The sequence below is a fragment of the Somniosus microcephalus genome, chromosome 10 (assembly GCF_052327205.1).
Source record: "Somniosus microcephalus isolate GS21.2 chromosome 10, FLI_Smic_1.0, whole genome shotgun sequence".
NCBI lineage: Eukaryota > Metazoa > Chordata > Chondrichthyes > Squaliformes > Somniosidae > Somniosus > Somniosus microcephalus.
This window is the reverse complement of record NC_140996.1, coordinates 4,642,921-4,668,573: the sequence shown is the minus strand read 5'-3', so window position 1 is coordinate 4,668,573 and position 25,653 is coordinate 4,642,921. Positions and strand designations below refer to the sequence as shown.

The following is a 25,653-nucleotide window of genomic DNA, read 5'->3' as shown; positions in this document are numbered from 1 at the left end:
TAGCGAGGGTCGGAGCCTGCCAAGGGGCAGCATGAGCAAACGGCCTAGCATGAGGGATGCGGGTGAGACCCCTGTAGTGGAATGCTGGGAGGCTCTGTAGTGCAGCAGTGTGTGGAGGAGGGCCTTGTCAAACGCACACCCCTGGGATAGGTGTGCTCTGAGGCCATTTTTCAGTGTCTGGTTCAAACGCTCCACCCCCCCCCCCCCCCCCCCCCATTTGACTCGGGGTGGTAGTACGCGTGACGGATGCCCTTGCTCTCAAGGTAAGAGGAGAGTTCCGAAGAGACCATTTGGGGGCCATTGTCTGTGGTGATGGCCTTTGGATGCCCCCAGCGGAAGAGGGACTCAAGGATATCGATGATGACCCGAGAGGTGAGAGCCCACGGCAGTGACCTCTGGCCATTTTGAGTGCAGGTCATAGGTCACCACTAGGAACCGTTGATGGTGGGGGACACCATGGATCTCCCCGCAGACGTCCAGCTGCAGGTGCTCCCAGGGCTGAGAGGGCCAGGCAAGGGGTTGCAGGGGTGGAGGAGCTTGGTGGCCAGTCTTGCCACTTACAAGGCAGGCTGCACAGTCCTTGACCAGGGCCTCGATTTCCCTGTCAATACCCGGCCACCACACCAGGTCTCGGCATCGTTGTTTGAGCTTCACTATGCCCAAGTGGCCCTCGTGCGCCATGGATAAAACATGCGCACGAAGGGCACTTGGGACCACAGTGCAGAGCCCACGTGCAACACAGGAGTCATTCCAGCAGGAGAGCTCCTCTTTAACTCTGGAGTAGGCAGACAGTTCCTCAGGCACCTTGCGAGGCCAGCCATCTCTGGTGAAGGTGCACAGCTGGGAGAGGGCCGGATCCTGTTCAGAGGCCTCTTTGAGCTCCTGGAGAGAGACTGTGGTTTGGAGAGGCGTGTGCAGCATCTGGACGATATCCTGTTCCACATGTTCAGACTCGACTAGTGGGGCTGGGGCAGAGACAGTGCGGGAGAGCAGATCTGCCACAACATTGTCACGTCCTGGTGTGAACTGGAGACTGAAATTGTATTGGTGGAGGCGGTCAGACCAGCGGTGTAGACGCAGTGGTCTGTGGCCCGTGCCTGATGTCGACAGCAGGGCAGTGAGAGCCTGGTGATCGGTTCGCAGGGTGAAGGCACGGCCATACGTGTACAGGTGCCACCGCTCACATGCCCAGATGCACGCCAGTGCCTCACGCTCGCCTACTGAGTACTTCTGTTCAGTGGGGCTAAGGGCTCGGGAGGCAAAGGCGATTGGTTTCTCCACTCCATTCTGTATCTGCGATAACACCGCCCCCACAGCTGCAGCGGACGTGTCGCAGATGACGAGGGTGGGGCTAGCGACGTCAAAGTGAGCCAACACTGGAGGCAACGTGAGCTGCGATTTGAGGAGGCGCACAGCTTCCGTACAGGCTTGTGACCACACCCAGGGCTCATCCTTTTGCAGGAGCTGGTGCAGTGGAGCTGTGGTGGCTGAGTACTGGGGCAAAAACTTCAGGTAGTACCCAGTCATGCCAAGGAAGGAGGCAACCTGTGCTGCAGAGCTGGGTTCTGGGATGCTGTGATTGCATCCACGTTTGACTGGAGTGGGGATATACCGTCAGCCGACAACCGAAACCCCACAAATTCGATCTCTGAAACAGCAAAGACACACTTTTCGCCATTCAGTGTGAGCTTGTGTTTTGCTAGAGCCGTGAAAACTCTGTGAAGGCGTTCGTCGTGAGTGGAGGTCGAGGGCCCATGCACGACGATGTCATCCAGGTAGATGGCCACCCCAGGAATGCCCGCGAGTACAGAGGACATCACCTTTTGGAAGCAGCTGGGTGCAGAGCTAAGTCCAAATGGCATCCTGGTGTACCGAAAGACACCAGCATGTGTCACAAAAGCAGCGAGGTCCCTGCTGCTGGGGTGGAGGGTAACCTGTAGATAGCCCTGTCGAAGGTCCAGTTTCGAGAACAGGATGGAACCATAGAACTGCACTGTGAGTTCCTCTGATGTGGGCAGTGGATATTTGTCAGGGATTACTGCCTTATTCACTGCTCGAAGATCGACACAGACGCGTAGACCACCTGACTTTTTCATTGCGACCACCAGGTTGGAGACCCATGGGGAGGCATCAACTGGTTCGATGATGCAAGCTTCCAGTAGCTGCTTTAGTTCAGCTGTGACCCCGTCACAGAGAGCAAGCGGGATGCGGCACAGTGGCTGAATGACAGGGGTAACGGTGGAGTCAACCATGGGCTGGTGGGTGAAGGCAGTCAGGCAGCCCAGACCCTCGAAGAGTGCTGGCCATGTTTGGCGCCACGGTGAGGCGACGTGCAGAATCGCAGACCCGCCGGTGTCCAAGAGAGAAAAACCCAGGTCAGTGAAAAGATCCAGTCCCATCAGGTTAGCTCCTTGGCGTGCCACATGAAAACAAAAATCTGGCAAAACTTTTGTTCCATAGCGTACAGTGAGGTTGACTGAGCCCACTAGTCCAATTTTCGAATGACCATGCCCGCAAAGGGCAGTGGAGGGCGCAGAGTGTGGCAGGGAGCTGAAAAAGCGTTTGAATGTGTCCATATTCAGCAGTGAGACGCTGGCACCGGTATCCAACAACAGCGGGATGCACACATCATTCAGGTTAATTGTGCATGACTTGAAAGCCACTACTGGCCCAGAGCTCACGTTGTGAATTATAGTGCTTGAGGACTGAGTGTTCATTTGTAGCAACCGGGGCAGAGCGGCAGACATTGGCAAAGTGATTTTGTTTTCTACAATTGCGACAGGCTTGGCCGCGCGCGGGGCAATTCTGCGCTCTGGTAGCATGTGAACGAGATCCGCAGTTTCCACACTGTTGCCGCGGTAGCGCGCATTGCTGCCGTCGCGCGAGCATTACCGTGTCAGAGCTGTCGCGGCCAAGGGCGCTGTCACTGGGTGTGTGTGCTAGTTTTGCTGCACATTCGGCTGCAGACTCCACTTGAAAGGCAATGTTGACTGCCTGTGACAACGACAGATCGTCGGACTCGAGTAACAGTCTTTCACGCACTCTCACATTGTTGGTGTGCTCTATTAGTTGATCACGCACCATCTCATCTTGTAGTGCACCGAACTTGCACGAGCTAGCAAACCCCCTCAAATTAGCCACGAATTGACGCACCGACTCGCCGGGGAGTTGGTGACGCTGTCTAAAAATGAATCGCCGCAGGAGGGCAGTTTGTGGGGCAGAGAAGTGTGTGCTTAACAGAGCCACAGCCTCATCATATGTTTGCATTGAGTCTGCTGTGCATAATGTCCCAAGAACATGCTGGCCCTCCGCTCCCAAGCAATGGGATAACAGTGCCTTTTCCCGTGATGTACTCACATTTTCTAGTCCAAGGGCAATGAGGTAGGTTTCAAAGGACTGTAACCAGCGAACCCATGGGATCGGCGGCTCGCCGGGTAGTGCAAGGAAGGGAGGAGGTGGTGGAAGAGAGATTTCAGCCATCCTCGTCACCAAATGTTGCATTTGCAAAGATAATCCAGAGGCCGTATGCAGAGCTCAGTTCATGTTGCTTTTTATGGCTGATCCCAACACACTCTACAGGCAAAAGCAATCGAATACCTATATCCAATGACAGACACAATACAACGATAATAGCACTCTCAAACTCCATGTGCTCAGGCCAAGGCAATCGAGTACCTATCACCAATGTCAGACATAACACTGCCCTCATAATTTAACCCTTTAGCCCCGGTATCATTCTGGTGAATCTGCACTCCTCCCCCTCCAAGGCCGATATATCCTTCTCGAGGTACGGTGTCCAGAACTGAACCCAGATACTCCAGATGGGGTCTAACCAGAGCTTTATACAACTGTAACACAACCTCTACCCCTTTGTATTCCAGCCTCATTGAGATAAAGGCCAACATTCCAGTAGCTTTTTAAATTATTTTTTGTACCTGGCCACTAGCTTTTAGTGATGTGTCCTTGGGCCCCGAATCTCTCCGCTCCTCCACAGTCCCCAGCGCCTCGCCATTCAGAAAAGCAGGTTTCATCTTTTGTTACAGTGACAAGACATCAAACTGGACAGCTGATTAAATTTTACAGGATGAAGCAACATGGACTACGCTGGTCAGAAGTCTTGTGAAGATGTTGAAACAAGCTTTGACAGACTAGACCAGCCCACCTTGATCTTGTGATCATTACAGAGCCGGACAGATAGCTTTACAACAAGCCAAGACTGCACAGCCTGAATTCAGCCACGAACATTGCACAATCAACGCTCTATTCATGACTTAGAACAAAAGCCAAAATGTATTTCACAACCCTCGAGGTTATGGAGAGAGATCCCACAAAATTTGCATTACTGCAAGCTGTAACCGGCCTTGCATTTGAACAATCCTATGCTTCAAGGATTCTCGCGGAGAGGAAACTGAAACCTACTTAGAACAGACTTCTCAGGGTAAGCATACGGCCGACTTTATAGGATCCCCATTGTTATAGAAACTGCGCATTCTGCGACTTATTCAGAGCAATGTGACGGGAATTTACTTGGAACTTATCCAAGTGTAGCCCCACGAGAAACTATTCTGCTAGAAAAGCATTGGACATAACAGGCCTTCGGGAGCAGAATGTGAACCATCCTCCCTCCCCTCTCCCATTTATAATCAAACACGGCTAAATTAGTGATTCCACACACCCCCCAACCCCAAGGGAAGAATGTGCTTATCGCTGTACAAAAAGGGGAAGGAACAGAAGGACTTGCATTTCTATAGCGCCTTGCACTTCCTCAAGGCATCCTAAAGCGCTTCACAGCCAATGAGAAGCTGTTAAAGTGTAGTCACTTACGTCATCAAATGCAACAGCCAACTTGCGCACAGCAAGGTCCCACAAACAGCAACTGCGCTAGAGTGTTAGCCTACATTATGGGTTGATGGGGTCGAGAGAGAGAAACTATTTCCTCTGGTGGGGGGAGTCCAGAACAAGGGGGCAGAATCTTAAAATTAGAGCCAGGCCGTTCAGGGGTGATGTCAGGAAGCACTTCTTCACACAAAGGGTGGTGGAAATCTGGAACTCTCCGCCCCCAAAAAGCTGTTGAGGCTGGGGGTCAATTGGAGCTTTCAAAACTGAGATCGATGGATTTTGGTTGGGTAAGGGTATCGGGGAACATGGAGCAAAGGCGGATAAATAGATTTGAGGTACAGATCAGCCGTGATCGAATATAATGGTGATGCAGGCTCGATGGGCTGAGTGGCCTCCTCCTGTTCCTATGCTCAAGTCTCTGGATTGGGAGTTGAACCCACGACGTTCAGGCTCAGACCCGAGTGTCCACTCACTGATCCACGGCTGGCACAGGTAGATTTATATATTTTTTAAATCAGACAAACTCAACGGCTTGTGCGATACCCAGTCGTTACTCCCAGCTGGTCTAAATCTTCGCCAGTTCTTGGTCTGGCTCCCGATTCACTTCAGAGTCACATGCAGTGAACACCCCGCACCAACTCCAGGCTCGAGTCCATGCACTGCCAAGGATTACTCACTGCCATCCCACACCAATCGCCCCTCGCTGGCTGCATTACAGAAGTTTCAAATAAAACCTAAATAAGGAAGATTACAGCTACGTTTCCTCTTAACGGAAGCTTACCCGAGGGTTCATGGGCAGCACATACTTAATATACAAACATTATTGGACAGAGGGGGCGAGGCCAATTTGGTAATTTCCCAACTACACACAACTTTTTTTTTTAATTGTATCGGGGCAAAATGGGCCCCAGAGGTTTCAGTATTTTACTCCTACAACAAACGACGTACATAAATCGAGCAAGCTGCTTGTATAACTTATTTTTTATTGCAATACAAGCTCCATTCCTCACTATAACTGGCTTCGGGTCTGTCTGGCTGTCAGGGTCAGGGAACAGCTCCAACTCTTCAACAAAGCAAGAACTTCTTCCGCAGTATCTGGCCGTGGAGAGAAGGTCACCACAAACTGGAACAGAATGATGAAACCAGAAGCGAGAGGTTCTCACTATCAGGAAAGACTCAACAGGCGGGGGCTCTTTTCTCTAGAAAAGAGAAGGCAGAGGGGTGACCCGATAGAGGTCTTTAAAATTATGAAGGGATTTGATAGGATAGAGGTAGAGATGATGTTCGTGGGAGGGGTCCCAGAACTAGGGGCCACAAACAATGTTCCCTGTAAGCTGAGCTTTACAGAAATGGAGCAGGAGTCGGCCATTCGGCCCCTCGAGCCTGCTCCGCCATTCAATAAGATCATGGCTGATCTTCGACTTCAATTCCACCTTCCCGCCCGAGCCCCATATCCCTTGATTCCCCGTGAGTCCAAAAATCTATCGATCTCTGTCTTGAATATACTCAACGACTGAGCCTCCACAGCCCTCTGGGGTCGAGAATTCCAAAGATTCACCACCCTCTGAGTGAAGAAATTCCTCCTCATCTCAGTCCTAAATGGCCGACCCCTTATCCTGAGACTGTGACCCCTGGTTCTAGACTCCCCAGCCAGGGGGAAACAGCCTCTCAGCTTCTACCCTGTTAACCCCCCTCAGAATCTGATATTGCTCCGCGCGGCCTGTTTCTTTTAGTGCGCGGTCCCTTTAAATTTCTGCGCCTGTGCGATGTGTACACTGGAGAAGCCGGTGAGCGGCCCGCGCGGTCCCTTTCCCATCACTGTGCGGCCGGACAGCTTAGAGGGAACATTGGCCATTAATATAAGATAATCACCAATAAATCCAATCGGGAATTCAGGAGAAACTTCTTTACCCAGAGAGTGGTGAGAATGTGGAACTCGCTGCCACAGGGAGTGGTTGAGGCGAAGAGCAGAGATACATTTAAGGTGAAGCTGGATAAACACATGAGGGAGAAAGGAATAGAAGGATATGCTGATGGGGTGAGATGAAGAGGGGTGGGAGGAGGCTGGTGTGGAGCACAAACACCGGCACGGACCAGTTGGGCCGAATGGCCTGTTTCTGTGCAGTACACTTTGTGTAACTCGATGATTTGCTGCGCTTATCTCGGCTGGGTCAGTGTATTAAATGGACGAGGCAACTATTTGGAAGACAAACAAAAGATTGCATTGTTTAAACATGGCAGGCAGGTGCCAATGATTTCAGTGGGACGGCGTCTTGAGGCTGTTACCTTGGGCAGGCCTTTGATTTGGATCAGAGTGTCGGGTCGACAATTCCACTGTTGGAGGTGGGGGCCAATTGTTTAGCTATGTGAACAACAGCTTGTATTTATACCGCGCCTTTAACATAGTGAAACCTCCCAGGGCGCTTCACAGGAACGTTATCAAATAAAGTCTGACACAAAGCCACATAGGAGATATTAGGACAGGTGACCAAAAGCTTGGTCAAAGAAGTCGGTTTTAAGGAGCATCTTAAAGGAGGAGAGAGAGGCGGAGAGGTTTAGGGAGGGAATTCCAGAGCTCGGGGCCCCGGCAGCTGAAGGCACGACCGCCAATGGTGGAGCGATGGAAATCAGGGATACGCAAGAGGCCGGAATTGGAGGAGCGTTTCCTAAATTACACCAGTGACTGCAATTCAAAAATACTTTATTGGCTGTAAAGCACTTTGGGACATCCGGTGGTCATGAAAGGCGCTGTAGAAATGTCAGTACTTTCTTTTTTGCGCACAGCAAGCTCCCACAAACAGCAATGTGAAAATGACCCAGACCATCTGGTTAGTGAAATAACAACAGAAAATGCTGGAAAACTCCGCAGGTCCGGCAACATCCATGGAGAGAAATTAGAGTCGACGTTTCGGGTCGAAACCCTTTTTCAAAACTGGAAAGGAAATGAAACAGATGGAAAGGCAGGACTGGGAGAGAACAGAAGAAGTGAAGAGACAAGAGGTATTCAAAACCAGACCAGATGGTGATAGGACAGTGGAGACAAAAGACGGCTGAGATTAGGTGTGAAGTGTACTGGCAGAAAGAGAGACAGCTGCCATGTGGGAGAGAGAAAAAAGGAAATGGGGGGGGGGGGGGGGAGGGAAAACCCAAAACTAAGGGGTGGAAAAAAAATATAAGTAAAAATTTAATAGGTAACCTCGGCCCTTCGATCTATTTCATTTTCTTTCCAGTTTTGAAAAAGGGTTCAACCCGAAACGTCGACTCTAATCTCTCTCCACGGATGTTGCCTGGCCTGCTGAGTTTTTCCAGCATTTTCTGTTGTTATTTCGGATTTCCAGCATCTGCAGTATTTTGCTATCGAATCTGTTTTAATGATGTTCGTTCAGGGATAACTATTGGCCCCAGGACACCAGGGAGAACTCCTCCTGCTCTTCTTCGAAATAGTGAGACGGGATCTTTTACATCCACCTGAGAGGGCAGACGAGGCCTCGGTTTAACGTCTCATCCGAAAGACGGCCCCTCCGACAGTGCGGCGCTCCATCAGTACTGCCCCTCCTACAGTGCGGCGCTCCCTCAGTACTGCCCCTCCGACAGTGCGGTGCTCCCTCAGTACTGCCCCTCCGACAGTGCGGAGCTCCCTCAGTACTGCCCCTCCGACAGTGTGGCGCTCCCTCAGTACTGCCCCTCCGACAGTGCGGCGCTCCCTCAGCACTGCCCCTCCGACAGTGCGGTGCTCCCTCAGTAGTGCCCCTCCGACAGTGCGGAGCTCCCTCAGTACTGCCCCGCCGACAGTGCGGTGCTCCCTCAGTACTGCCCCGCCGACAGTGCGGTGCTCCATCAGTACTGCCCCTCCTACAGTGCGGCGCTCCCTCAGTACTGCCCCTCCGACAGTGCGGTGCTCCCTCAGTACTGCCCCTCCGACAGTGCGGTGCTCCCTCAGTACTGCCCCTCCGACAGTGCGGCGCTCCCTCAGCACTGCCCCTCCGACAGTGCGGTGCTCCCTCAGTACTGCCCCTCCGACAGTGCGGAGCTCCCTCAGTACTGCCCCGCCGACAGTGCGGTGCTCCCTCAGTACTGCCCCGCCGACAGTGCGGCGCTCCCTCAGTACTGCCCCACCGACAGTGCGGCGCTCCCTCAGTACTGCCCCTCCGACAGTGCGGCGCTCCCTCAGCACTGCCCCTCCGACAGTGCGGCGCTCCCTCAGTACTGCCCCTCCGACAGTGCGGAGCTCCCTCAGTACTGCCCCTCCGACAGAGCGGTGCTCCCTCAGTACTGCCCCTCCAACAGTGCGGAGCTCCCTCAGTACTGCCCCTCCAACAGTGCGGAGCTCCCTCAGCACTGCCCCTCCGACAGTGCGGCGCTCCCTCAGTACTGCCCCTCCGACAGTGCGGAGCTCCCTCAGTACTGCCCCTCCGACAGAGCGGTGCTCCCTCAGTACTGCCCCTCCAACAGTGCGGAGCTCCCTCAGTACTGCCCCTCCAACAGTGCGGAGCTCCCTCAGCACTGCCCCTCCGACAGTGCGACGCTCCCTCAGTACTGCCCCTCCGACAGTGCAGCACTCCCTCAGTACTGCCCCTCCGACAGTGCGGAGCTCCCTCAGTACTGCCCCTCCGACAGTGTGGCGCTCCCTCAGTACTGCCCCTCCGACAGTGCGGCGCTCCCTCAGCACTGCCCCTCCGACAGTGCGGTGCTCCCTCAGTACTGCCCCTCCGACAGTGCGGAGCTCCCGCAGTACTGCCCCGCCGACAGTGCGGAGCTCCCTCAGTACTGCTCCTCCGACAGTGTGGCGCTCCCTCAGTACTGCCCCTCCGACAGTGCGGCGCTCCCTCAGCACTGCCCCTCCGACAGTGCGGTGCTCCCTCAGTACTGCGCTCCCTCAGTACTGCCCCGCCGACAGTGCGGTGCTCCCTCAGTACTGCCCCTCCAACAGTGCGGAGCTCCCTCAGTACTGCCCCTCCGACAGTGCGGTGCTCCCTCAGTACTGCCCCTCCGACGGTGCGGAGCTCCCTCAGTACTGTCCCTCCGACAGAGCGGTGCTCCCTCAGCACTGCACTGGAGTGTCAGCGTGGATTTCTGTGCTCAAGTCTCTGGAGTGGGACTTGAACCCACGACCTTCTGACTCAGAGGCGAGAGACCAAATTAAAAAGATGGAAAAGTAGAAAAATGGGAGGAAAGTTAGATCGAATTATCCAGTACTTCATCACATCTGGCGCTCATCCCAAAGCACTTCACATTCAATTACTTAAAATGTAGAGAAAAACAGCAACCAATTTGCACACAAGATCGCGAATATACACAAGAGCCCACAAACAGCACGAAATGAACACCCAGTTAATCTTTTGGTGGTTCTGGTTGAGGGAGGACAGAGAGAGCTCACTGCTCTTCTTTCAGTAGCATCATGAGATCATTTACGTGCACCTGCCCAGGGCCTCGGTTTAACATCTCATCCTCATCTCATCCTCAAGACAGCATCGTCAACAGTGCAGCACTCCCCCGGTACTGGCACAGAGAGCACCACCTGCTCAAATCCTGGAGTGGGGCACAAACCCACAACCTTCTGACTTGGCAGAGTGTGCAGACCCACAATAAATTTCACAGTAGGAACAACCAAAATTGAACAAACCACTCACTACACATACTTGGGCTTAAAAATCAGTTCTACGGGAAACTTCAAACTGGCTGTGAATGAACTGAAAGAGAAAGCAAGAAGGGCTTTCTATGCCATCAAAAAATCAATCCAAATAGAAATCCCAATTAGCATTTGGCTCAAAATTTTCAAATCAGTAATTGAACCAATTGCACTCTATGGCAGTGAGGTCTGGGGACCACTAACACAACAAGATTTTGCAAAATGGGACAAACACCCAATTGAGATCCTACATGCGGAATTCTGTAAAAGTATCCTCCGGACTCAAAGGAAAACAGTAAACAACGCATGCAGGGCGGAACTAGGCCAATACCCATTAATAATCACTATCCAAAAAAGAGCCACCAAATTTTGGAATCACCTACAAATGAGCAACCCCCAATGCTATCACTACGACGCCCTGAAATGCCAAGAGCTGACCATAAAGAAGAATACCCTCAGTCAACTAGTCCTGGGACTCAATAAAGTAACTAATAACAATACTAACAATAACCAGCCCCAGGACAGTGACAGGGTAACACAAAGAATTCGACCCAACACAATCGTCGCTAAGCAAAAGGAAAAATATCTGTCATATTGGGCAGAAACAACAAAAACCCAAAGCAAACTCAATTGCTACTTGGCCCTAAACAGACAATACAACATAGCTGATTACCTGACCATGGTAAAGGATAACAAACTGAGAAGAACCTTGACAAGGTACAGACTTAGCGAACATAGCCTAGCGATCGAAAAAGGCAGACACAGGCAGACCAGGCTGCCAAGAGAAGACAGGATATGCTCTCACTGCAGTCAGGGAGTAGTTGAGACAGAGATGCACTTCCTCACAGCCTGTGGAAAATATCAGGGCATCAGAGAGAATTTCTATCAAAAATTCTCACAAATATGCCCTGAATTCAGAAATCTGACTGACAACCAAAAACTCCCATTCCTACTGGGGGAGGAGAGAAGCTGTGTAACACTGGCGGCACACTATGTTACAGCTTGCCATGAACAGAGGGACAACCAGTAAACTAAGACAAGAGTATATATAAACAAGGCGAAAATATATTTATAAACTCAGGGATATACCTGTTTATACACTGTATGAATGGAACCGCGTTTATGTGTTCAACCATAAATGTATTTTGATGCTTTGGCAACATAAGATGTACCTTATCATGCCAATAAAGCGATTTGTATTGTATTGTATTGTGTGCTACCCACTGAGCCAGGCTAGCACCTCAACAGAGCATGCAACCAAACAACTGCTGCAGAGAAGGTTTAATTGGTGCAACTTAATCTAAAAACACGGAGGAAACTTACACACAACGTAAAAAAAAACCTTAATTCCATCCCATCAGCTCACTGTTGACCAAACAACCCTAGAACGAGTCCTTGATCATTTCCCAATTCCACGTTGGGCTCAAAGCCCGGTCCCCCTCTCTCTCTCTCCAACCCAGTCTCTCTCTCTCTCTCTCTCTAACCCCAGTCTCTCTCTCTCTAACCCCAGTCTCTCTCTCTCTCTAACCCCAGTCTCTCTCTCTCTCTCACACCCCTCTCTCTCTCTCTAACCCCACTCTCTCTCTCTCTCTCTCTCTAACCCCAGTCTCTCTCTCTCTCTCTCTCTCTCTCTCTAACCCCAGTCTCTCTCTCTCTCTCTCTCTAACCCCAGTCCAATTCCAATTCAATTCAAATGCTTTATTGGCATGAAAGTTTACAGAGAACCATATTGCCAAAGCTTACATAGCAAAAAGGTACAGTTTTCCAACATTCTGTAGGTGTCAATCGATTTGACATTTGTTGGGTACATACAATATTACTTTTAAACAATATTAATTTTAAACAGTCTTTCTACTTCATTTGGTACGTTCAATATTAATTTTAAACAGTCTTACTTTTAAACAGTCCTCAGGTTGTGACATGTTGTTACATATTTGGCCCCAAGGTATGGTCTGTCTCCTTCTCCCATGACTAATCTCAATTTTGACAGGTCATCCAATTCCTTGAAATCTGGGGTTGTTTGGCTTAGCTTGTTGAATAATATGTTTCTTGATGTGTTGAATTTTTCGCATTTTAGGAGGAAATGCATTTCTGTTTCAACCTCGCCGGCCAGACATTGATCGCATATTCTATTCTCTCTAGGCTGCCAGGATTTCTTGTATCTGCCTTTTTCAATTTCCAGTTGGTGGTCGCTTAGTCTGTACCTGGTGAGGGTCTGTCTCTGTTTTGTGTCTCTGATGGTCGTGAGGTAGTCTGCCAGTTTATATTCTCTTTTTAGGGCCCGGTAACATTCTAATCTGCTTTGGCTTTCGGTTATTTTGTTCCAATGTTCCAGGTAGGTTTCTTTGCATTGTTTAATGATTTGGTTCACTCGGATTGGTGTTTGGACGGCTGTGTTGGTCTGGGGCTGGTCAGGGTCCGGCTGAGTACTTAGTTTCAGTAGCAGCTGACTCAGGGGACTCTTTTCTGGGTTTAGCTCTTGGGTCTGAAAGGCTTTGAAATGAAGGGTGTCTGGGGAGCTAGATTTGAGGTGATTTAGGAAGTTTAGTGCTCGTTTTTGGATGTTTATTATCAGTGGGTATCTGCCTAGTTCGGCTCTGCATGCATTTGTTGGCGTTTTTCTTTGGGTGCGAAGGATGCTTCGGCAGAATTCTGCATGTAGGGCTTCTATTGTGTGTTTTTCCCATTTAGTGTAGCTTTGGTGATTTAGCGGGCCCCATACTTCACAGTCTCTCTCTCTCTCGCTCTAACCCCAGTCTCTCTCTCTCTCTCTAACCCCAGTCTCTCTCTCTCTCTCTCTAACCCCAGTCTCTCTCTCTCTCTCTCTAAACCCAGTCCCTCTCTCTCTCTCTCTAACCCCAGTCTCTCTCTCTCTCTCTCTCTCTCTCTCTAACCCCAGTCTCTCTCTCAATTCAATTCAAATCAATTCAAATCACTTTATTGGCATGATAAGGTACATCTTATGTTGCCAAAGCATCGAAAAACATTTATGGTAGAACACATAAACGCAGATCTATTCATACAGTGTATAAACAGATATATCCCTGAGTGTATAAATATACATTCGTATAATTTGTATATATTCTTTTCTTAGGTTTACTGGTTGTCCCTCTGTTTATGGCAAGCTGTAACATAGTGTGCCGCTAAGGTTACACAGCTTCTCTGTTCCCCCAGTAGGTATGGGAGCTTTTGGTCGTCATTCAAATTTCTGAATTCAGGGCATATTTGTGAGAATTTATGGTAGAAATTCTCCCTGATGCCCTGATATTTTCCACAAGCTGTGAGGAAGTGCACCTCTGTCTCCACCATTCCCTGACTGCAGTGAGAGCATATCCTGTCCTCTCTTGGCAGCCGGGTCTGTCTGTGTCTGCCTTTTTCGATCGCCAGGCTATGTTCACTAAGTCTGTACCTTGTCAAGGTTTTTCTCAGTTTGCTATCCTTTACCATGGTCAGGTATTCAGCCATGTTGTATTGTCTGTTTAGGGCCAAGTAGCAATTGAGTTTGTTTTGGGTTTTTGTTCTTTCTGCCCAATATGACAGGTATTTTTCCTTTTGCTTAGTGACAATTGTGTTGGGTCGAATTCTCTGTGCTACGATGTCACTGTCCTGGGGCTGGTTATTGTTAGTAGTGTTAGTGGTTGCTTCACTGAGTCCCAGGACTAGTTGACTGAGGGTGTTCTTCTTTATGGTCCTCTCTTGGCATTTCAAGGCTTCGTAATGATAGCAGTGGGGGTTGCTCATTTTTAGGTGTTTCCAAAATTTGGTGGCTCTTTTTTGGATAGTAATTATTAGTGGATATTGGCCTAGTTCTGCCCTGCATGCATTGTTTACGGTTTTCCTTTGAGTCCGGAGGATACTTTTACAGAATTCTGCATGTAGGATCTCAATTGGGTGTTTGTCCCATTTTGCAAATTCTTGCTGTGTTAGCGGTCCCCACACCTCACTGCCATAGAGTGCAATTGGTTCAATTACTGATTTAAAAATTTTGAGCCAAATGCTAATTGGGATTTCTATTTGGATTGATCTTTTAATGGCATAGAAAGCCCTTCTAGCTTTCTCTTTCAGTTCATTCACAGCCAGATGAAAATTTCCCGTAGAGCTGATTTTTATGCCCAAATATGTGTAGTTAGTGGTTTGTTCGATTTTAGTTGTTCCTAGTGTGAAATTTATTCTGGGTCCCTGATGTCTGGATCTTTGCTGGAACACAAGGACTTTGGTTTTTTGGGGGTTTATTGTCAGGGCCCAGGTCTGACAGAATGACTCCAGCAGATCCAGGTTCTGCTGTAGACCCTCCTTAGTTGGTGACAGCAGAACCAGGTCATCTCCATAGAGGAGGAATTTAACCTTGGATTCATATAGGGTGAAGCCGGGTGCTGTACATTGTTCAAGTAGTTCTGCCAACTCATTTATGTAAATATTAAAGAGTGTCGGTGAGATGGGCGAGCCCTGCGTCACACCACGCCCCTGTGGGAAGTATTTTGTTTGTTTGTCTCCAATTTTAACTGCACATTTATTGTTTGTATACATTGATTGAATTACATCATATGTTTTTCCCCCTACACCACTTTCAATAAGTTTCAAGAATAGACCGTCGTGCCAGATGGAATCGAAAGCCTTCTGGAAATCTATAAAGCAGGCAAAAATTTTGCTTTTGTTTTGATGAACATGTTTGTCAATTAGGGTCTGTAGGGTGAAGATATGATCTGATGTTCTATAGTTTGGTAGGAATCCAATTTGGCTTTTACTCAAGACATTGTGCTCCTCAAGGAAGTTTATAAGTCTTTTGTTTATGATACTACAGAAAACCTTCCCCAGGTTACTGTTTACACAGATGCCTCGATAGTTATTTGGGTCAACTTTGTCCCCACTTTTGTATATGGGCGTTATGAGTCCTTTGTTCCAGATATCAGGGAAGTAACCGACGCTCAGAACCAAGTTGAAGAGTTTCAGTATAGCCAATTTCATTTTATCGTCCGTGTGTTTAATCATCTCGCTTAGGATGCCGTTTGCACCGCAAGCTTTTCCTGCTCGCAGGTCCTTGAGTTTTTCAAATAGCTCTTTTTCAGATATTATGGGGTCTATCGGGTTTTGGTTATCTTTCTCTCTAACCCCAGTCTCTCTCTCTCTCTAACCCCAGTCTCTCTCTCTCTCTCTCTCTAACCCCAGTCTCTCTCTCTCTCTCTCTAACCCGTCTCTCTCTCTCTCTCTCTCTAACCCGTCTCTCTCTCTCTCTCTCTCTCTCTCTAACCCCAGTCTCTCTCTCTCTAACCCCAGTCTCTCTCTCTCTCTCTCTAACCCCAGTCTCTCTCTCTCTAACCCCAGTCTCTCTCTCTCTCTCTCTCTCTCTCTAACCCCAGTCTCTCTCTCTCTCTCTAACCCCAGTCTCTCTCTCTCTCTCTAACCCCAGTCTCTCTTTCTCTCTCTCTCTCTAACCCCAGTCTCTCTCTCTCTCCCCAGTCTCTCTCTCTCTCTCTCTCTCTCTAACCCCAGTCTCTCTCTCTCTCTCTCTCTCTAACCCCAGTCTCTCTCTCTCTCTCTCTCTCTCTCAATTCAATTCAAATCGCTTTATTGGCTTGATAAGGTACATCTTATGTTGCCAAAGCATCGAAAAACATTTATGGTTGAACACATAAACGCAGATCTATTCATAGTGTATAAACAGATATATCCCTGAGTGTATAAATATACATTCGTATAATTTGTATATACTCTTTTCTTAGGTTTACTGGTTGTCCCTCTGTTTATGGCAAGCTGTAACATAGTGTGCCGCTAAGGTTACACAGTTTCTCTGTTCCCCTAGTAGGTATGGGAGTTTTTGGTCGTCATTCAAATTTCTGAATTCAGGGCATATGTGTGAGAATTTTTGGTAGAAATTCTCCCTGATGCCCTCATATTTTCCACAAGCTGTGAGGAAGTGCATCTCTGTCTCCACCACTCCCTGACTGCAGTGAGAGCATATCCTGTCCTCTCTTGGCAGCCGGGTCTGTCTGTGTCTGCCTTTTTCGATTGCCAGGCTATGTTCACTAAGTCTGTACCTTGTCAAGGTTTTTCTCAGTTTGCTATCCTTTACCATGGTCAGGTATTCAGCCATGTTGTATTGTCTGTTTAGGGCCAAGTAGCAATTGAGTTTGTTTTGGGTTTTTGTTGTTTCTGCCCAATATGACAGGTATTTTTCCTTTTGCTTAGTGACAATTGTGTTGGGTCGAATTCTCTGTGCTACGATGTCACTGATCTGGGGCTGGTTATTGTTAGTAGTGTTAGTGGTTGCTTCACTGAGTCCCAGGACTAGTTGACTGAGGGCTCTCTCTCTCTAACCCCAGTCTCTCTCTCTCTCTCTCTAACCCCTGTCTCTCTCTCTCTCTCTAACCCCAGTCTCTCTCTCTCTCTAACCCCAGACTCTCTCACACCCCAGTCTCTCTCTCTCTCTCTAACCCCAGTCTCTCTCTCTCTCTCTCTAACCCCAGTCTCTGTCTCTCTCTAACCCGTCTCTCTCTCTCTAACACCCCAGTCTCTCTCTCACCCCAGTCTCTCTCTCTCTCTCTCTCTCTCTCTAACCCCAGTCTCTCTCTCTCTCTCTCTCTCTAACCCCAGTCTCTCTCTCTCTCTCTCTCTCTCTCTAACCCCAGTCTCTCTCTCTCTCTCTCACCCCAGTCTCTCTCTCTCTCTCTCTCTCTCTAACCCCAGTCAATTCAATTCAATTCAAAATTCAAAATCGCTTTATTGGCATGATAAGGTACATCTTATGTTGCCAAAGCATCGAAATACATTTATGGTTGAACACATAAACGCAGATCTATTCATACAGTGTATAAACAGATATATCCCTGAGTGTATAAATATACATTTGTATAATTTGTAAACACTATTTTCTTAGGTTTACTGGTTGTCCCTCTGTTTATGGCAAGCTGTAACATAGTGTGCCGCTAGTGTTACACAGTTTCTCTCTTCCCCTAGTAGGTATGGGAGTTTTTGGTCATCATTCAAAGTTCTGAATTCAGGGCATATTTGTGAGAATTTTTGGTAGAAATTCTCCCTGATGCCCTGATATTTTCCACAAGCTGTGAGGAAGTGCATCTCTGTCTCCACCACTCCCTGACTGCAGTGAGAGCATATCCTGTCCTCTCTTGGCAGCCGGGTCTGCCTGTGTCTGCCTTTTTCGATCGCCAGGCTATGTTCACTAAGTCTGTACCTTGTCAAGGTTTTTCTCAGTTTGCTATCCTTTACCATGGTCAGGTAATCAGCCATGTTGCATTGTCTGTTTAGGGCCAAGTAGTAATTGAGCTGGTTTGGGTTTCTGTTGTTTCTGCCCAATATGACAGGTATTTTTCCTTTTGCTTAGTGACAATTGTGTTGGGTCGAATTCTCTGTGCTACGATGTCACTGTCCTGGGGCTGGTTATTGTTAGTAGTGTTAGTGGTTGCTTCACTGAGTCCCAGGACTAGTTGACTGAGGGTGTTCTTCTTTATGGTCCTCTCTTGGCATTTCAAGGCTTCGTAATGATAGCAGTGGGGGTTGCTCATTTTTAGGTGTTTCCAAAATTTGGTGGCTCTTTTTTGGATAGTAATTATTAGTGGATATTGGCCTAGTTCTGCCCTGCATGCATTGTTTACGGTTTTCCTTCGAGTCCGGAGGATACTTTTACAGAATTCTGCATGTAGGATCTCAATTGGGTGTTTGTCCCATTTTGCAAATTCTTGTTGTGTTAGCGGTCCCCACACCTCACTGCCATAGAGTGCAATTGGTTCAATTACTGATTTGAAAATTTTGAGCCAAATGCTAATTGGGATTTCTATTTGGATTGATCTTTTAATGGCATAGAAAGCCCTTCTAGCTTTCTCTTTCAGTTCATTCACAGCCATTTTGAAATTTCCCGTAGAGCTGATTTTTATGCCCAAGTATGTGTAGTTAGTGGTTTGTTCGATTTCAGTTGTTCCTAGTGTGAGATTTATTTTGGGTCCCTGATGTCTGGATCTTTGCTGGAACACAAGGACTTTGATTTTTTGGGGGTTTATTGTCAGGGCCCAGGTCTGACAGAACGACTCCAGCAGATCCAGGTTCTGCTGTAGACCCTCCTTAGTTGGTGACAGCAGAACCAGGTCGTCTGCATAGAGGAGGAATTTAACCTTGGATTCATATAGGGTGAGGCCGGGTGCTGTAGATTGTTCAAATAGTTTTGCCAGTTCATTTATGTAAATATTAAAGAGTGTCGGTGAGATTGGCGAGCCCTGCGTCACCCCCCCACCCCTGTGGGAAGTATTTTGTTTGTTTGTCTCCAATTTTAACTGCACATTTGTTGTTTGTATACATTGATTTAATTACATCATATGTTTTTCCCCCTACCCCGCTTTCGATAAGTTTCAGGAATAGACCATCGTGCCAGATGGAATCGAAAGCCTTCTGGAAATCTATAAAGCATGTGTAGATTTTGCTTTTGTTTTGATGAACGTGTTTGTCAATTAGGGTCTGTAGGGTGAAGATATGATCTGATGTTCTATAGTTTGGCAGGAATCCAATTTGGCTTTTACTCAAGACATTGTGCTCCTCAAGGAAGTTTATAAGTCTTTTGTTTATGATACTACAGAAAACCTTCCCCAGGTTACTGTTTACACAGATGCCTCGATAGTTATTTGGGTCAACTTTATCCCCACTTTTGTATATGGGCATTATGAGTCCTTTGTTCCAGATATCAGGGAAGTAACCGACACTCAGAACCAAGTTGAAGAGTTTCAGTATAGCCAATTTCATTTTATCGTCCGTGTGTTTAATCATCTCACTTAGGATGCCGTCTGCACCGCAAGCTTTTCCTGGTCGCAGGTCCTTGAGTTTTTCAATTAGCTCTTTTTCAGATATTATGGGGTCTATCGGGTTTTGGTTATCTTTTATGGCAAATTCTAGCTTTGCCAGTTTTTCGCGTATTTGGTATTGCTCTGGGCTTAGTGTGTTTTTCTGGTATAATTTTTCAAAATGGTTTTCCCATGTGTCTCCGTTTTGAATGGCCAATTCGTCGTGTTGTTTTTTGTGTAATGTATTCCAGTTGTCCCAGAAACAATTGGAATCAATGGATTCCTCAATGGAGATGAGTGTATTTTTAATATACTGCTCATTCTTGGTTCTGAGTGTGTTTTTGTATTGTGTTAGTGCCTGACAATAAGTAAGGCGTAATTCCTCATTTTCTGGTTGTCTGTGTTTTTGGTTTGCTATTTTTCTGAGTTTTTTCCTCATGTTCTGGCAATCGGAGTCAAACCATTTTTCGTAGTTTTTTGTTTTGGGTTTGTTCTTGCGAACTTTCAAGTTTGACATTGATGCCAAATTATCAAAAATATTATTTAGGTTATTCACTGCCCGGTTTACGCCTTCTTTATTGTGTGTGTATGTATTTTCCAGAAAGGTGTTCAAGAGAGCTTGAGTTGTTTGGTTGCTAATTGCTTTCTGGTATTTTTCCGTGCTGTTTTTGGCCCATCTGTAAGATTTTTTAATGTTGTACAGTTTACTGGGTTGTGTTTCTGTGTTGGTTGTTTCTGTCCTTTCAAGATATGCAGTAATTTGACTGTGGTCTGACAGTGTTGTTTGTGGTTTGACTGTGAATGTTCTGAAAGAGGATGGGTCTAGATCTGTAATCATATAGTCTACGGTGCTGAAGCCAAGAGGTGAGCAATAGGTGGATCTTCCTAGGAAGTCTCCCAATAACCTACCATTGACAATGTACAGACCCAGGCTTCGACAGAGCTGCAGGAGCTGTTTTCCGTTAGCATTTGTCTGTTTGTCGCAGTTATGCCTGTGTGGATGGGAAGGGAGATCAAAGTGGTTATTCCCAAATATGTAATTATTCCCATGATTATTGGTAAAGTCTGGTTCTTCGCCCGTTCTTGAGTTGAGGTCCCCACATATCAACACATTTCCCTTGGCCTGGAATTGGATAATCTCCCTCTCTATGTTGGAGAAGGTGTCCTCTTTGAAGTACGGGGATTCTGTCGGGGGGATATAGAGTGTGCAAATGAAGACATCTCTCTCTCTCTCTCTCTCTCTCTAACCCCAGTCTCTCTCTCTCTCTCTAACCCCAGTCAATTCAATTCAATTCAAATGCTTTATTGGCATGAAAGTTTACAGGGAACCATATTGCCAAAGCTTACATAACAAAAAGTACAGTTTTCCAACATTCTGTAGGTGTCAAACAATTTTGACCTTCGTTGGGTACAGACAATATTAATTTAAACAGTCGTTGACCCTCGTTGGGTACATTCAGTATTAATTTTTAAACAGTCATTGGGTACATTTGGTATTGATTTAAACATTCTTAATGTTTATATATGCTATGGGTGTGCTCGTTAGTCCCTCGCTGTTCCTCAGGTTGTGACATGTTGTTACATATTGGGCACCAAGGTATGGTCTGTCTCCTTCTCCCAGGGCTAATCTTAATTTTGACAGGTCATCCAATTCTTTGAAATCTGGGGTTGTTTGGCTGAGCTTGTCAAAATATATGTTTCTTGTTTTGTTGAATTTTTCGCATTTTATGAGGGAGTGCATCTCTGTCTCAACCTCGCCGGCCAGCCATTGATCACATATTCCATTCTCTCTAGGCTGCCAGGATTTCTTGTATCTTCCTTTTTCAATTGCCAGTTGGTGGTCGCTTAGTCTGTACCTGGTGAGGGTCTGTCTCTGTTTTGTGTCTCTGATGGTCGAGAGATAGTCTGCCAGTTTATATTCTCTTTTTAGGGCCTGGTAACATTCTAATCTGCTTTGGCTTTTGGTTATTTTGTTCCAATGTTCCAGGTAGGTTTCTTTGCATTGTTTAATGATTTGGTTCACTCGGATTGGTGTTTGGAGGGCAGTGTTGGTCTGGGACTGGTCAGGGTCCGGCTGAGTAGGAGTACTTAGTTTCAGTAGCAGCTGACTCGGGGACTCATTTCTGGGTTCAGCTCTTGGGTCTGGAGGGCTTTAAAATGAAGGGTGTCTGGGGAACTAGATTTGAGGTGATTTAGAAAGTTTAGTGCTCGTTTTTGGATGTTTATTATCAGTGGGTATCTGCCTAGTTTGGCTCTACAATGCATTTGTTGGTGTTTTCCTTTGGGTGCGAAGAATGCTTCGGCAAAATTCTGCATGTAGGGCTTCTATTGTGTGTTTTTCCCATTTAGTGTAGCTATGGTGATTGAGTGGGCCCCATACTTCACTACCGTACAGCGCAATGGGCAGGATTATGCTGTCAAATATTTTGAGCCAGATTTTGATTGGAATTTGGATGTTGTAGAATTTTCTTTTTATTGTATATAGGGCTCTTCGGGCTTTTTCTTTTAGTGCATTCACTGCTATGCTGAAGCTCCCTGATGCTGTGATGGTTAGACCAAGGTAAGTGTAGCTCATAGTGTGTCCTATGATGGTATCACTGAGAGTAAAACTGGTATTTGTTTTCCTGACATCTGGGCCTTTTTTGAAAAATCATGATGTTGGTTTTCTTTAGATTTACTGTCAGGGCCCAATTTTTGGCAGTATTTGTCGAGTAGGTCTAATTGTTGCTGTAATCCTTGTTCTGTGGGAGACAGCAGAACCAGGTCGTCCGCATAGAACAGGGATTTCACTTCCCCATCTAGGAGACAGAGACCCGGTGACTCGCTTTGCTCCAGCATGTCTGCTAACTCATTTATGTATATGTTGAACAGGGTTGGGCTCAAATTGCAGCCCTGCCGGACACCTCTTCTCTGGGTGAAGAAACCGGTGCGTTTGTCTCCAATTGTGGACACCGCATTTATTTTTCAGATACATCGATTTAATAAGGTCATACACTTTGCCCCCTATTCCACACTGAAGAAGTTTGTAATAGAGCCCTTCGTGCCAGATAGAGTCAAAAGCTTTCTTGAAGTCAATGAAACAAGCGAATATTTTCCCATTTTTTGTTTGGTGTATATGTTTTTCAATGAGAGTGTGAAGGGTATAGATATGGTCGGTGGTGCGGTGTTTTGGAAGAAAGCCTATTTGATTTTTTCTAAGGATATTATGTTTCTAAGGATATTATGTCTCTCTCTAACCCCAGTCTCTCTCTCTCTCTCTCTAACCCCAGTCTCTCTCTCTCTCTAACCCCAGTCTCTCTCTCTCTCTCTAACCCGTCTCTCTCTCTAACCCCAGTCTCTCTCTCTCTCTCTCTCTCTAACCCCAGTCCTCTCTCTCTCTCTCTCTCTCTCTCTCTAACCCCAGTCTCTCTCTCTCTAACCCCAGTCTCTCTCTCTCTCTCTAACCCCAGTCTCTCTCTCTCTCTCTAACCCCAGTCTCTCTCTCTCTCTCTAACCCCAGTCTCTCTCTCTCTCTCTCTAACCCCAGTCTCTCTCTCTCTCTCTCTAACCCCAGTCTCTCTCTCTCTCTCTCTCTCTCTCTAACACCCAGTCTCTCTCTCTAACCCCAGTCTCTCTCTCTCTCTAACCCCAGTCTCTCTCTCTCTCTCTCTCTCTAACCCCAGTCTCTCTCTCTCTCTCTAACCCCAGTCTCTCTCTCTCTCTCTCTCTCTAACCCAACCCTGTCTCTCTCTCTCTCCAACCCCAGTCTCTCTCTCTCTCTAACCCCAGTCTCTCTCTCTCTCTCTAACCCCCAGTCTCTCTCTCTCTCTCTAACCCCAGTCTCTCTCTCTCTCTCTCTCTCTCTCTAACCCCAGTCTCTCTCTCTCTCTCTAACCCCAGTCTCTCTCTCGCTCTCTAACCCGTCTCTCTCTTCTCTCGTCTCTCTCTCTCTAGAACCCCAGTCTCTCTCTCTCTCTCTCTCTCTCTCTAACCCCAGTCTCTCTCTCTCTCTCTCTAACCCCAGTCTCTCTCTCTCTCTCTCTCTCTAACCCCAGTCTCTCTCTCTCTCTCTCTCTCTAACCCCAGTCTCTCTCTCTCATCTCTCTCTCTCTAACCCCAGTCCTCTCTCTCTAACCCCAGTCTCTCTCTCTCTCTAACCCCAGTCTCTCTCTCTCTCTCTCTCTCTCTAACCCCAGTCTCTCGTCTCTCTCTCTCTCTCTCTCTAACCCCAGTCTCTCTCTCTAACCCCAGTCTCTCTCTCTCTCTCTAACCCCAGTCTCTCTCTCTCTCTCTCTCTCTAACCCCAGTCTCTCTCTCTCTCCAACCCCAGTCTCTCTCTCTCTCTAACCCCAGTCTCTCTCTCTCTCTCTCTCTCTCTAACCCCAGTCTCTCTCTCTCTCCAACCCCAGTCTCTCTCTCTCTCTAACCCCAGTCTCTCTCTCTCTCTCTAACCCCAGTCTCTCTCTCTCTCTCTAACCCCAGTCTCTCTCTCTCTCTCTCTAACCCCAGTCTCTCTCTCTCTCTCTAACCCCAGTCTCTCTCTCGCTCTCTAACCCGTCTCTCTCTCTCTCTCTAACCCCAGTCTCTCTCTCTCTCTCTCTCTCTCTCTAACCCCAGTCTCTCTCTCTCTCTCTCTAACCCCAGTCTCTCTCTCTCTCTCTCTCTCTAACCCCAGTCTCTCTCTCTCTCTCTCTCTAACCCCAGTCTCTCTCTCTCTCTCTCTAACCCCAGTCTCTCTCTCTCTCTCTCTAACCCCAGTCTCTCTCTCTCTCTCTCTCTCTCTAACCCCCGGTGGGGTTTGGGGGTGTTTGCTGGTTCTGGTTGTGGGGGTCGGGTCGGGGTTCGGGGGTTCTCTCACTCACCTGCCGTGTCCCAGATGGAGACGCTGTGCCGCCCCCACTGTTTGAGGAAGAAAGCCCCCCCCACCGTGCTGGCCGGGCTCTGGAAGCGGCGCTCGGTGAAGCGCTGGAGCAGCGAACTCTTCCCCACGTTCATATCGCCCAGGATCACAACCTTCACATCGGGCTTCATCATCACCGCACCCGGGACAGGGACAGGGGGAAAGGACCGAGACAGAGCCCGGGGTCCGGGGACTGGGATCTTGCTGTTCTCCGGCTCCGCTCAGGATCCGCGAAACTTTCCGTCTGATCAAAGCGGAAACAGGCGGAGCCTCAGCGCCCCACCCCCCGGGACACATCCCACCCCCCCCCGGGACACAACCCGCCCCCCGGGACACAACCCACCCCCCGGGACACAACCCGCCCCCCACCCCCCGGGACACAACCCACCCCCACCCCCCCGGGGACACAACCCACCCCCCACCCCCCGGGACACAACCCACCCCCACCCCCCGGGACACAACCCACCCCCGGGACACAACCCACCCCCCGGGACACAACCCGCCCCCACCCCCCGGGACACAACCCACCCCCACCCCCCGGGACACAACCCACCCCCACCCCCCGGGACACAACCCGCCCCCACCCCCCGGGACACAACCCACCCCCACCCCCGCGGGACACAACCCACCCCCCACCCCCCGGGACACAACCCGCCCCCACCCCCCGGGGACACAACCCACCCCCCACCCCCCGGGACACAACCCACCCCCCGGGACACAACCCGCCCCCCGGGACACAACCCGCCCCCACCCCCCGGGACACAACCCACCCCCACCCCCCCGGGGACACAACCCACCCCCCGGGACACAACCCACCCCCCGGGACACAACCCGCCCCCCGGGACACAACCCACCCCCCGGGACACAACCCGCCCCCACCCCCCGGGACACAACCCACCCCCACCCCCCGGGACACAAACCCACGCCCACCCCCCCGGGACACAACCCGCCCCCCGGGACACAACCCACCCCCCCCCCCGGGACACAACCCACCCACCCCCGCCGGGACACAACCCACCCCCCGGGACACAACCCACCCCCCCGGGACACAACCCCGCCCCCACCCCCCGGGACACAACCCACCCCCACCCCCCGGGACACAACCCACCCCCACCCCCCGGGAACACAACCCAACCCCCACCCCCGGGACACAACCCACCCCCCGGGACACAACCCACCCCCCGGGACACAACCCGCCCCCCGGGACACAACCCACCCCCCGGGACACAACCCCGCCCCCACCCCCCGGGACACAACCCACCCCCCACCCCCCGGGACACAACCCACGCCCACCCCCCGGGACACAACCCGCCCCCCGGGACACAACCCACCCCCCCCCCGGGACACAACCCACCCACCCCCCGCCGGGACACAACCACCCCCCGGGACACAACCCACCCCCCGGGACACAACCCGCCCCCACCCCCCGGGACACAACCCACCCCCACCCCCCGGGACACAACCCACCCCCACCCCCCGAGACACAACCCGCCCCCACCCCGGGACACAACCCGCCCCCACCC

The 25,653-nt window shown here is 49.3% G+C and overlaps 1 protein-coding gene across 1 annotated transcript in view; it reads right to left on the bottom strand.

Annotated features, from left to right (window-relative positions):
• rab20 (RAB20, member RAS oncogene family) overlaps positions 1 to 24,372 on the bottom strand; it is a 40,730-nt gene extending 16,358 nt beyond the window's left edge. The window contains exon 1 of the mRNA XM_085998357.1: positions 24,093 to 24,372. Coding sequence (XP_085854483.1) covers positions 24,093 to 24,264 — 172 coding nt within the window. The 5' untranslated portion in view covers positions 24,265 to 24,372. The remainder of the gene's footprint in view (positions 1 to 24,092) is intronic.
• Between the last annotated feature and the right edge of the window lie 1,281 nt (positions 24,373 to 25,653).